The sequence below is a fragment of the Venturia canescens genome, chromosome 2 (assembly GCF_019457755.1).
Source record: "Venturia canescens isolate UGA chromosome 2, ASM1945775v1, whole genome shotgun sequence".
Taxonomy (NCBI): Eukaryota; Metazoa; Arthropoda; class Insecta; order Hymenoptera; family Ichneumonidae; genus Venturia; species Venturia canescens.
In genome coordinates this window covers 3419727-3432676 of record NC_057422.1, presented here as the reverse complement: position 1 = coordinate 3432676, position 12950 = coordinate 3419727, and the positions used below count along the sequence as shown (strand labels likewise).

At 42.9% G+C, this 12950-nt stretch overlaps 1 protein-coding gene across 1 annotated transcript in view; it reads right to left on the bottom strand.

Annotated features, from left to right (window-relative positions):
* The window catches only part of Scp2 (Sarcoplasmic calcium-binding protein 2), a 60411-nt gene that overhangs the window by 7785 nt on the left and 39676 nt on the right, over positions 1–12950 (bottom strand). Inside the window, exon 2 of the mRNA XM_043410795.1 lies at positions 2327–2399. Coding sequence (XP_043266730.1) covers positions 2327–2384 — 58 coding nt within the window. The 5' untranslated portion in view covers positions 2385–2399. The remainder of the gene's footprint in view (positions 1–2326; positions 2400–12950) is intronic.

Genomic DNA, 12950 nt, shown 5'->3' with positions numbered 1-12950 from the left:
ATCGTCTAACCGCTTCGATTTTTGGAAATCTTGTAAGATATTGTGTATAAGTCTGTACTTCCTCAATATTTTCCAGCAAAGTTGTCGGAATTATTTAATTCCAATGTGAATAGAAAAACGATGAAAATTGAAAGTTGCAAACTGTTTTTTCTGATGGCTCGTCATTTAGTTTTTTTTTTTATGGATTTAAACAAAGAGATAAATTAAAGTTCGTAAAAGAAGGTAGAGAAAATAAATTATTTCCTTGTATACAAAAAACTGCTGTAAATAAAAATTTGCAAATTGCTTCCTCAAGATGGTCAAGATGCACGGTGCTCAAAGCTTCCTCTACGAGGAAGCCAAATAAATGAAAAATATAGCACCTCATAGAGTAAGCTTTGAGCATCGTGCATCTTGACCATCTTGAGAAAGCAATTTGCAAATTTCAATTTGCAGCATTTTTTTATTTCCAGAATAAAAATTGGAAGAATCTTGCCCCGGAAAACGCACCCCCTGCGACGATCCACTCTCGCAACCGAATATTTTTTCCTCACCCAAAGCCCTTCGAGCAAACCTTGTGAGCGAACATTTTTTGCTCAAGCGACTCGTGCAAACCAATAAAGCCACGAACAGGAGTATAAATGCGAAGAAACATGAAAGACCGAAAGGAAGATTGGCCTGTATCAGAGTGGCGTAGTAACGGGTCAGGGAGAGCGTGATATGTTTAGCGTTATCGTCGGTCAAAGTGGAGAAAATCGTGTTGACAAGCTAATGAGAGCTGCGAGGCGTGTGCACGTTTCGAGGCCTCCAACGAACGCTCGCACCTGTCTGTGAGAAATTGATACACTTGCATCTCGTACATAATTCAACGTGTGGCTGTGTGTTTATGTGCTTTACAGAGACACGTGTGCACGTTACGTGGCACGAGGTTGATTGTGGGAACGAAGACACCATCAAGATTGTGTCATACACGTGCTGCTGTTGAAGGAGGTAAAAAAGTTATGGAGAAGCCAACACCGAGGGCCGCTCGTCCATGGGTGTTTAATAAGGTGAGCAACAATGTTGAGTCTTCGGGATCGATAAGTTATTGGCCACTCGTCGACCTATTATTATTTTCTTCTGTTTGTTACATGCGACTTTTTTCTACAGTTTATTACAAGTTCGATTCGTAGCGGACTGTCACACAGTGAGAAAAAACTTGAAAACATTTTTTGACGCTCACAAGATTTCGGATGTCAAATTTTTTTTTTTTTTTTGGGGACCTGCTTGAAAGGATGAGAAAATTGTTGAAACAAGGTATTTTGAGGTTTCGACAAAACTTCTTCCGTCATCCGCGGGGATACTTTCGTGCCGGATAAATGGAAGATAATTGGCTGGGGAAGGAGCCGAAGACGAGGGGCACTGAACTCTTTTCTCACGTCTTCGATTTTTTGGTTATGGAGACTCGTTCAGGTTTACGAATGGCTTCGCCTGACGATAAGTAATCGTGGCTCTCTAGGGTGTTATTTCGGGGGTCGCTGCACGGTGGAAGGTCCGCGTGTCTCTATCGCAACGTCGTCGACTCGAGGAGGCCTCGGTCTTAAACGACAAGCTCGATTTTCCCAAAGCGAAGAGCACTTTTCCCGCGGTCTAAGCGTTGCCCACTTTCGAGCTCGCACGCACACGACGATCCCGAAAGTCTGAAAGTACGGTCGGATCCATTCACGGCCAGTCGTATTTCTTTCACTCGGGTGGGAGGAGGGAACAGGAGAGAAAGAGAAGTTTAACGGAATAGCCCGCAAGGATGAAGCGAGAGCGGGCCAAAAGAGGAGAAAAAAACGAAAGAGCGGCTAGATTCGTTCTCTTCGCTCTTGGCGAATATTTTATAGCGCCTCCGTTCTTTATCTCTCAGCTCCTTCACCAACCGTCATATAACAAAACATTTCTGGCTTCTATGCATGCTCAAATATCTGCGGAGGAGACCGGGGCCAAGCGGGGGACCCGAGGAAATATTTTACTTTCCAGAACGTTCAGGAGCTCTGTTTATTTATTTTCGAGCACCAAAGAAACGTACCGAAACGTTTGCAATTTTCGATAAAAAGAGTTTTCGCGAGGCGCAGGGGGCTGCGTCTAAAAAATTTGTGACGTTTTTCGAATTACCGCAATTTCGATTCGATGCAACTATTTATATAGAGAAGCGAGAATTTTTGAAATTGAATTCCCTCAAAATTTCTTCACTTTTCATCCTCTTTTTCGGAATTTCCTTTTTTTCAACATCCTGTTTTTCTTCCTTCCTCAAAATTTCGAAAGAATTCAATTGCTTTTTCTCCTCCGGATAAGTATTAAAAATTCCTTTGGGTCGACTTACCGAAGAAAGTGTTGAAGACAAAGAGCAGCTTCTTCTTGCGGAATTCCGAGATCGGCATGGTGGCGATTAGATTCTGAAAGTTTGAGAAAAAGTGATGAATTTGATTCGAGGATCATTGAATAATATATAACAGTGTATACGAGCGTTCCGTAAATTCAATTGAACGAGGAGAACGTGGCAGGGAAATCAAGTCGACGTTCGAAACTGGCCCGATCGTTTTAATTAATCGTCCCGAGGGTGAAGAATGTTGGCAGATGAATGAGAGATGGACTCGATACAGGCGGAGGTAGAGACAGCGAGGGCGGGTCGGAGGACTTCGGGGGACCGAGAGGCTGCTGCGATCGTCGAATTCCTCGTGGCACGTGGCCCACGTACATCCTCCGTCGGCGCGTTCTGCTTTCTAGCGTGGGACACGAACGTCGAAACGTGTCAGCCCGATTTATGCGTTTGGTCAGGTATCGCATGCGTTCCGTCACAGCATCAACAGCTGACACCTCGAAGGGCATAATTCTCGGGCGGTATTGTGCGGGAGAAATTTTTTTATCGCGCTCCACGCGAGGCACATTACACGGGTAATTTCAGTCGAAATGAGCTCACTCGTAGATCGAATCTATTTCACTTCGGAGCTCGTTGAGAAGGCGAAAATTCCGGGAGTCCTGGGGACCAAAGTCCCACGGTTTGGCAGCCCAGTTTCCCCTCGATTCGTCAATGAAACGAAGCCTGCAAGAGGCGTTAAGGGGGTCCGAGAATCCGATACGGAAGAGCCCATATTCGAGCACGTCGTTTGCCTTCGTGGCGACAATAGCTGCACCGAGGCACCCTCTCGCTGCTACTACCTGCTGGACGAATGCCCGAAGTTTAATTAATGGCAGGCTACCAAAATGCCAGACTCCGGGACGCGGAGGAGAGCGAGCGAGAGTCCGGGCGGCCCTGTCGCCCTTTCCCATCCTCGCAGGCTCTCGACACAATTCTATATCCATGTATTTTAAAGCCACTGCGTGTATGTCTATGTATATTCTGGATTTGGAGTATACAGAATGTAAAACATGACAAACGTTTCTCGTCGCTGCTCGCTCGTCGCTCGCCTCGAGTTGGCGTTCCCGAGCGACCGCGACCTGATGTACGATAATTTAATGAGACCCTGACCACCTCGATTACGATGTAGTATAACGGAATGTCGCGAGGCCGAAGAGCGATGAGATTAACAAGGATTATTTAACCGTTCAAAACTTTCGCCCCATTAGACATCGATATTTTCCAACTGGTAACATATTCGACTGTTTCATGGGATTCTGCTTAATCGAGGCGTTCGTCGGTTTCTCCATTATTGAGGGGAGAAATTTCTTCGTTTAAGAAAATCGCTGTTGGATGGAGAATCGTCGCAAGCTCAATGGAATTCGTTGAGTTTATGGTTCATAAAAAAACTCAATTTGGAGACTCGAATGAATATTTCTCACTGCGATAGAACCGCTGTTCGATCAAGGAAAGTTTTGTTGAATGGACAAACTTCGTTTTGTTCGCGACGAGTTATCGATTCAACCAAAAATTTTGTAGGGATACTTTTTCTATCAGTTTATTCTTCGGAAGTTGAATTTGTCTTAGCGAAAAATGATCTTCGCAAAAGCGTAGAATTACGATGTTCATTGGCTTTGGAGAGATGTAAAAAAAATCTTTTCGGATTATCCCGAAATTTGAGGACGTCAGGCCGTACTTGTTCGCGGAAGAAGGACGATTGTCATGTAAATTTGTGGAAGCTTCAAAATTAGTAACGCACGAAATGAGGCGAGCCTGGAGGGCTGGTGTGATGGGCGCGTATCGATTATGACGCCAGGTAGCTGCGTTACACGAAATATTTATTAATCAAATGCTCTCAGCGGTCTGTGCTCGTCCCCTGCAAGCAACCCCGGGCTCACTACCGCATTCTGTATATCAATGTAACGAGACTTTGGGTCCGCATGAATAAGATAAACAGCCAAGAAATGAACGGATTAATAATGAACGAATTCGGGAAAGCTCTTCGAGTTTGTCTGACCAAACGATGGTGAAACTACTGGAACGGCCAACTCATGAATAAGAGAGTGAGGGAGAGCGAGAGAGGAGAGGAGGAAGAGTGAACTCAAAAAAAGAGTAACGTTACAGATAATTTGAAGAGGCATAAAAGGTCTTTTGGGAACGTTTGCATATTTCTCGATAAAATCATTAAAAAACGATAATCGTATGAATATTAAGGTAGACCATGCCCGAAGGACCGTATTTTACGGGTGTCTAAATTCGATCGATTTTTACTCCCTAATTAAAGATATAATCATTTTAAATTAATGTCAGAGTTATCAACTCGAAATTGTAAATACATTTTTTCAGCTTATCTTTCGGCTAATGAAATTACGAGTGGTTAATTAATCGGAGATCCATCACTGATTGAACCCCAAATTTCAGTCGTCCCTGCCGAAAATACTTTTTTATGAAAAAAAATTTTATGAAAATTTATGAAAAAATTTGATGAAAGCAAATCCGAGGTTACGCACGAGTGCTCGTTACCAATTTCATTCGATCGCTTTATTACTAGTAAGACAATCGTCTCGAATTTTTTTCCAGACCTTCATCATATGCTTAATTGTCATTGTGCGCTTTTTTATAAACTTCGTAAGAAGCGTTCCTTCGTGGAAAGATAAACGATTTTTTACTGCATAGTGAGCACGTTTATCTAAATAACCAATGAGACGAACCCCTTAAAATTTGAGATGCGTGTCAGTCCATTGAAACTCTGTGTAAATTTCAAGACTTTCTTAAGAAAATCGTTTCGTGCATGAACTACCTTAAGCGATGACCACAGTTTATGTTATTTCTAATATTCTCACGTTCTTTCCTCGAAGGCGACGAAGCTTTTGAAATATTAAACTTTAATTTCCGTGCGTCTTCGTGGATTCGTTGTGAGCTGGCGCCTGCGATTTGTACTATTCCGAGGCAAAACTCGAAACTCTGCTTATATATGACGGCGCTGATTGCTCCTTCGTATGATAACTCATTCCTCCACTCACCGCATTATTCTATGTATAAATTCGTAGACTCGTGTACAATCCATTCGCACACAGAACGTGACGCGTACCTTTGACGCAAGTAGGATTTATTTTTTATTGCCGGATAAAAAGTAGGCTTGAAATAGCCTCGAATAAAGTTTCGTTAGCAGCGATTGGAAGCTTCGAATTAATGCCCCTGCCTCGCGAAATCCTCGGGGGACTCGACAACGTCAAAGAAATTAATGAAATTATTTCATTCGGCTCTCGTCAATCGCTGGAAGTTTTATGGCTTTCTTTGGTGAGCTCAACCTCGATCTGCGCGAAATTTCGTCGAAATAATTCCGACCTTTTTTATACCGAAAAACTTTGATCGTCAAAATTGATGAGGGAAAACTCACAATCTTTATCGTCCCGCGTCATCGTTGAGATTCTCTACTAATTGGAACGAGACTTTCACTGATGCGATTAAAAGCATAAATTCGTCGTTAATTCCGTTGCCTTTTCACCGAAAATACCTCCGTTTAATCAGGTTCATCCAACGATGTAATCAGTGTTGCTGCTGCTCGGAATTATTTCAATTAAAATCCTTCACATTCGTCCGGATTTTGAGCCTGTAATTTTTTACGAAAACCCATTAAATCCCAAAATTTCTCTAACAAATTCCATTGTTGCGCGCGTATGTTTCCGTGCTCCCGTGATTCCCCCTCAAAATCGGCAGCATTAATTTTCCTCCGCGCGTAAGTCGATCGTCCATTAAATCGAGCAGGATGAACGCGCTCGCAATGCATCCGCAACGAAAAAGCGACGATTTCACTCGCCAGCGGCGCGCTTTCGGTGGTGCAATATTCGCGAGTCCCTCGCGCCCGCTCGCGGGGCGCATACGTTTATGAAATTTCGTAATTAACCCCGGGACGTGGGAACCGAGTGGGAAAAGGGTGGAGAAAAATGCTACAATGCTCGGAGCTTTATTTGCGTTGCGAGTGAATTGCAAACGCATTTCCGGTTTTACCGCGAGCACATCGGATCAGCGCATCCGCATCGATTCGCCTTCCTCATTTTGTGTGTCAACAACGATCTTCCCGTTACTGTCCAATCCGTCAACAGGAATTCGATCAAACGAGTGGAAATTGAGCCTCGACGGAAAACCAAAAAAAATTGCCTCCGAAAATGTAGACAGAAAAAAGGGGCTAACGAATCTTCGTGCTCGTGACATATTTCGTGACATATTTCTTATCAGACGTTGCCTGGGATTACAGAGATTGCTCGGGCGCCGCAGCGAAAACGTCCGCGCACAGAAACAGAGCTCGATAACTCGAAAGAGGCTTTCACGCGTGAGAGAATCTTCCGCAACTCTATCTCTTACTCTTCGCTAAATTCAACGCGGTCTACACGCGACACTTCTTTTGGGAACTTGTGTGTGTGTGTGTGTGTGGAGTCACGCTAACTTTGTGCGGAGTCTGCGAGCCCGAAGTTTCGGTGACCGCAGCTTCCGTTTCTGTCCCACGGACCCGCATATTCGTGTTTGCTATTCATGTATTCTTCGCATATTTCGTAAAAAATTCAAATTTTTCCAATAATTACGATTTTCATTTTCATAATTAGACTTTCGAAGTGGTGTCATCAGAAATAAGCTGAATTGAGAGGAAAAACGTTTGTTTTTTAATGGAAATAAAAACAGAAAGCGAAAAGATCCCACTTCGAAAATTCCAGAGAACTTGTAGAAAATGTGTCAAAGTCTCTTAAGACGAGAAGAAAAAACCTAAAAAGTGTCAATCGGCCCAAAACTTTCGATTTTTATCTAAATTCCCAAATAAAACGTTGATCATGAATTTGCATGAACTTTTGATATTGTTTTCTGAAAAGTACACTCGAAGACAAGACTTATTAAGGCCCCATAATTTATTTGAAAAACTCGCAATTATTATTCGCTCGGGAAAAAAATTCTGAACAATTTCTTTGGTGCAGTAGAATAAAAAGATAAAAAACGCTTCGATAAAAACGAAATCGAAAGGGCTCGGGTTGAAAAGTGCCTTGGCCTGGAATGCCCCGCATGTAACACAGTTTGTAACACAGTCACACTGTCCGTGCGCGAGCAGTTCGTCGTCGTACGAAGCCCACTAAATATAGAAAGTCCATTTTTTTCGTCGCCTTACCGCGAAAGCTTTGTCCTTCTCCCCCACTTGAAGTGAGCTATCCTCGCTTTTTTCAACACTTTTTTGTTTATGATCCGCAGACACCCGTGAAGGAGAACGAAGGGATAAAGAGCCGAGCAGGGTGACGAACGACGTCATAAAGGCGAGTCTCGAAAGCCTGGCCCGCGATTATCGATAAAAATCCAAGATGAAAGAAAGTATTGCCCGAAGCTTGTTCTCCCGGAGCTGAGAAAACCTGCGGATTCCGCTATTTCCACACGTACGCACACGCGCGCAGACCTGGGAACACAAAGCTCTTTGGGTGTGAGCGGAAAAATCGTTGTCGCGCGAGACTTTACCGGATTCTCCGTAATTCTGTCAAATCGCGCGTACAAATTTCCCGTTTTTGTGCTCGTATCCAGTTCCTGTTTACTTTCGTGAACGATCATTGTTCAAACAGTTTTAATTGTTGAGGATGAAGGAGTTATTGGTGCGTGATAAAACCGAGCGATAATTCGCGGAGCAGGTGAAGCTCTCGCGTTTCTTTAGCGGCCGCTTTACCGAAAACTCTGCTTCCGTATCGACTTAATTGTGGTGCAGTAATTATAAAACGGAGGTTTTTTCGCAATGTGACAGTATCCTCGGCGCTCGGAGCGTGGGACCGTCGGAAAAGGGAGAAAAAAGCTTCGGTCCCATCGTCGCCGATGGGTGTCTCGGTTTTTATTCAACCGAGCATACGTCAACCGCGATGTCCAAAGTTTCAAAGATCGATTGTGTGGAGAGACAAAAAATGTTGAAAAACTTGTTTCGTCTCAAAGGCAGTTGAAAGACTAGAGGAGAGACAACAGAAAGGGAGTGAAAAAAGACTTTGGGGAGTAGAGAAAAAATTGCGTTTTTTCTCATCGTCTCTAGAGATCTGTGTGTATTCGTTCAACGTATACGTGTTGGTAATGGAATCGGAGAGAAAGAGAAAAAACGTTATTCGAATTCGTCAGTGCAAAGCACACACGAGACCTGCGATATTTTCCCATCCCTTTGCCTGGAATCCGAGTAAACAATAAAGATTCAGCGCGCTACGAGAAGGAGTGAGACAAAAGTTACGAAACATTAAATTTTAGCAGTGGTTATCGTCGACCCTCGGCTCCAGGAGGAATATATGCGAGTATGTGATGTACGTTTTTCCACATGGCCCGAGGTGTGAGCTCACTACGACAATGGCATTCAAATAACAACCTTACTTCGTTGCATATCCATTTTTTTTAGCTCATAGTTAAGGTAGTTCATGCACGAAACGATTTTATTAAGAAAGTCTTGAAATTTACACAGAGTTTCGATGGGCAGTCGACTGACACGCACTTAAAATTTTAAGGGGTTCGTCTTATTGGTTGTTGAGACAAACGTGCTTAAATATGGGGAAAAATACACAGGGTTGTAGGAACTATGCAGTAAAAAATCGTTTATCTTTCGACGGAGGAACGCTTCTTACGAAGTTTATGAAAAAGTACACAACAACGATTAAGCATCTGATGAAGTTGTGGAAAAAAATTCGAGACGATTGTCTTACTAGAAATAAAGATATATTACCTTAAAGAGTGAACGAAATTGGTAATGAGCACTCGTATAATCTCACATTTGCTTATTTCGGCATTTTGTTTCTTCTTGGCTCGGCCCATTCATGTCACAGCCTTCTGTCTTTTTATTAACACTTTTTTCTTTATTCATTTTCCGTCGTCTTTTCCCTTCGAGTTCTCTAATGCGATTTTTTACATAAAAAACTATAGTATTTTAGCCAGGAATGAATGAAATTTGGGCTTCAGTCAGGGATGGATCCCCGATTAATTAATGGCTCGTAATTTCATTCGCCGGAAGATGAGTTGAAAATATTTATTTACAATTTCGAGTTTATAACTCTGACATTAATTAAAAGTGTTTATATTTTTAATTAGTGAGTAAAAATCTACCTCAAGGATGTAAAAACGGTTCGTACTAGTCAATCAACAGTCTTTGACCATATTTTTTCAAAGAAATTACCACGGGCAATCATATATAGCACAATATTATTAAGGAAGTTGAGGCATTGGAATGAAAATGATGTCATCGTTTTTAAACCGATTGCATCTTATAAAGTGAAGTGTAAAAAAAAAAAATCAGTTAAATTTTCAGACAGTTTAGGAGCGTCGTTGCTGAGAAAAATCAATAACAACTTGGACCAAATAACACGTAACCTTATGGAAGTCAAGACACATTCAGTGATATCTCTGTTAAAAATGATGCTAAAAATATGAAATTTTTTGGGCAACATGAACAAGGCTTGCTGAGTAATGTCAATTTTTTTCAGATTTATTAGGAGATTTGTTGAGATTATATTAATAATAATTTGTTTCCCGTGCAGTTTTTTGAGGCTAGGATCGTCACCGTCCGTGCTTTCGATTGAGCTTTCGCCAGTTTTTCGTCTCTTTTTATCCCCAATTCTTCTTTAAAGTGTATGCAATATTGCCAAACTGTAAACTGGCCTAACTTTTGAAAGGTGCAGGTCATAACTTTTGGGTAAAAAGAATGACTGTACGGCCTCAACTTCCCTAAGAAATCTTGTAATGATTTTTTAATGGTAAATAATATTTAAGTTCATTTCATTACGAAAAGGATTTTATGCGGAGTTATTAACGAGACTCGGTAGTGCAGTGTGAAAAGTTTACGTCTGACAACGTCGGACGTAGTCAGTTGACAGCTGAGGTTACAACGTAACATAACGACAAAAAAGTTCCATAGAGCATTGTGCAAATGTTTACATTTATAGGTTGTGCGACGTTGCCACAACTTCACGGGGTTATGAAATCCTGAGGTTCCGCGAGTATTTGTCGTCTTTAACTTTATATTTCTAATTCAAATGTCCATTGAGACCCCCTTTTTTTAACGAACTGTTAAAATCCTCAGGGTTCAATGCATATAATAGATGTTTTTTATGATCAACATGTGATACAAAAATATACATGAAATTTTGAGTTATACAGGCTTCGAAGTCATTGTGGCTAAATATGACACGTAAAACTGTGTTTTTTTTTACGAAAAATATTTCAATTAAACAGTCGTTAAGGGACCTCGAAATTTCACAGAGATTAAGTTTTAAGCTTGGACTATAATATACAAAAAATTTAGAGTGCCATCTGAAATGGAGAGTCTAGTGCTTAGTGTTTCGAACGAGATGACTCATTGGATGTGAGCCATCAAAAATTGGTGGATGGTTCAACTGTTTCTGACAGCATTTTCGTCCAAGTTTCCTTATTAATGACGATTCTTTATCAATTTTTCTAAATGCACTAAAAAAACATTTCCATTTGCCTCTTTATGGCTTGCACCGTTGTATTTTTCTTGGCACCTCGCCATGAATAATAATGGTAGTAACGCCGTTGCATTTTTAATCGAAGGGCTGGATAAAAATGAGTGTCTTCATTAGTACGAGAGCGCGGTGGGCTCCGCGTGGCTCAAGAACGTGGCAGCACGTACAGTGTTTTTATTATCCGCTGATAAATAATACTTAAACCCGAAACGTGCGAATCTCTGCGTGCATGTTTATCCGTGAATAGGAAAACGTAAATTTTCTCGTCGAAAAGATAAACTTAATTTAGAAGAATTTCCATGTTTCTCCACAGCGAAGTGAAATACGAGGCTTTTTTGGCAATTTCTTATTACTTACGGAATTGGCACGCAGCGAAAAATCTTACGATTCCCTCATAAGTCTCTTCTCAGTATTTATAAAACGCAGTGCACACCAATCAGAACGTGTATTCAGCATGAAACGAGATACGGAAGTAATTCGTGCCAAAATGTAAAAACTGAAGATCCTCTTCCCCCTTCTTTCTCATCGAGTATTCCCTCTTTTTCTCTCCCTCTCTCTCTCTCTCTCTCTCTGGAAGATTGCTGGTCGAGGTGTGCTCTAATTTCCAATGGTCACGCTCGATTCCTGAATTATTTACCGAATGAATAATATCCGTAATTATATGGTGATTGGGAGATTTATAAAAGCGATATGAGGCATAAAGTGCGGGGTGCGAGTTCGGCGCGGCTGCTCGGGGGTGCAGGGCGGGGGGGAATGTGCCAGAAATATGAGACTCATCAGTCCCGTTTCTCCATCCATTCGCCTCCTTCCTTTCTCACACCAATTTAACGACCTCGAGATGGAGTTCTATCTCGTTATTCCCGCGGGGCTCGCTCTGTATAAATTTAATAAAGAAAGCCTTTTCTTCGTTACTTCGCTTGGGAGCAGCAGCGAGCGTCGCCCGCGAGAATGAATTGACTTAGGAAGAGCCTTGTGAAAGTTTATCGCGAGGCGCAGAGGACACGAGGAAGAAAAAGTTGTGCCGACGATCGAGTTTCCCCGCGACGTCATGAATCTCGAGCTATTGTTGAAACGTCACGAGTGACCAGCGTGCGGAGAGATTACAGCTGAGAATAAGTACCGCGGAAATAGAGTGAAACGTTGTCGGGACGAGGACGAGCCCGCAGGAACGTCCTTAATACTCGATCATTATCGTGACGTCGTCGTCGCCGAAACATTTAAATAATTCGACGCACATTCCAGCATAAAAAGCGTCCGTTATATCGTCTTTCGCGTCTCGAGTTACGGGAGATTTGTCTCGTGAAAAGTGAAGCTTCGTGCCGCGAGGAAGAAAAGCACTCGCAGCGAATCCGTTCGCCAGTCTCCAGCCTCCATTGTACTGTAATAGATTTCCTTTGGCAGCAGAGATTCCCGCGCCTTGGCCACATCGACGGTCTCGTCTCTCCCGCTCTGGAAGCCCGTGTATACGAAGCGCGCTGTGGAGGGTCGCCAGTCACTGACGTGTGGCGAGTCGCGACCATCGATATTTAATGGGCCGGCAAGCTCCGAGAAAGTGGAACGGGCAACGAGCAGAGAAAAGAAAGCGTCGAGCACGTCCGCCAAACGAGGCGAAGCAGCTTAGACGGGCTGCTCAGCGGCACCTGAATCATCGGCTTACTCTCCGGCTTCGTAGGAACTGAGCGCACTAATTGCGGCTGAGGCTGATATATCAGCCCTCCGGTGAGAGGTTCCCGGACACTCGGGGATCGGATCTTCCGATGATGCGCGGTGACCTTGATACGAGTAAGACGCGAGTGTGGCGAGTAAACGATTGATAATCGAAGCTCGCTGCTCCGAGCTCCTTCCAAGTGGCTCTTCAGAGTTGCCCTTAAGAAGCTGCGACGGCGACGGAATAAATATTGGAGATCGTTCTAACGAGGTAATCAGTTTTCATCGCGAATTACAGAACAACTTTGAACGGGTGTGCTGCCGCAGATGGTCGAAAATCATGCCGACGATGGCGAACATGAATTGAAGTGAGCGAACAACCGGCGAGTCCTTCAAACTCGATACTTTTGTCTTCGTTTGTCCGAGCGAAGATGTGCTCGAGTGTGTTCAGGAACAAATGAGATTGCGAGCTCGCGAAGGAAACTGATATC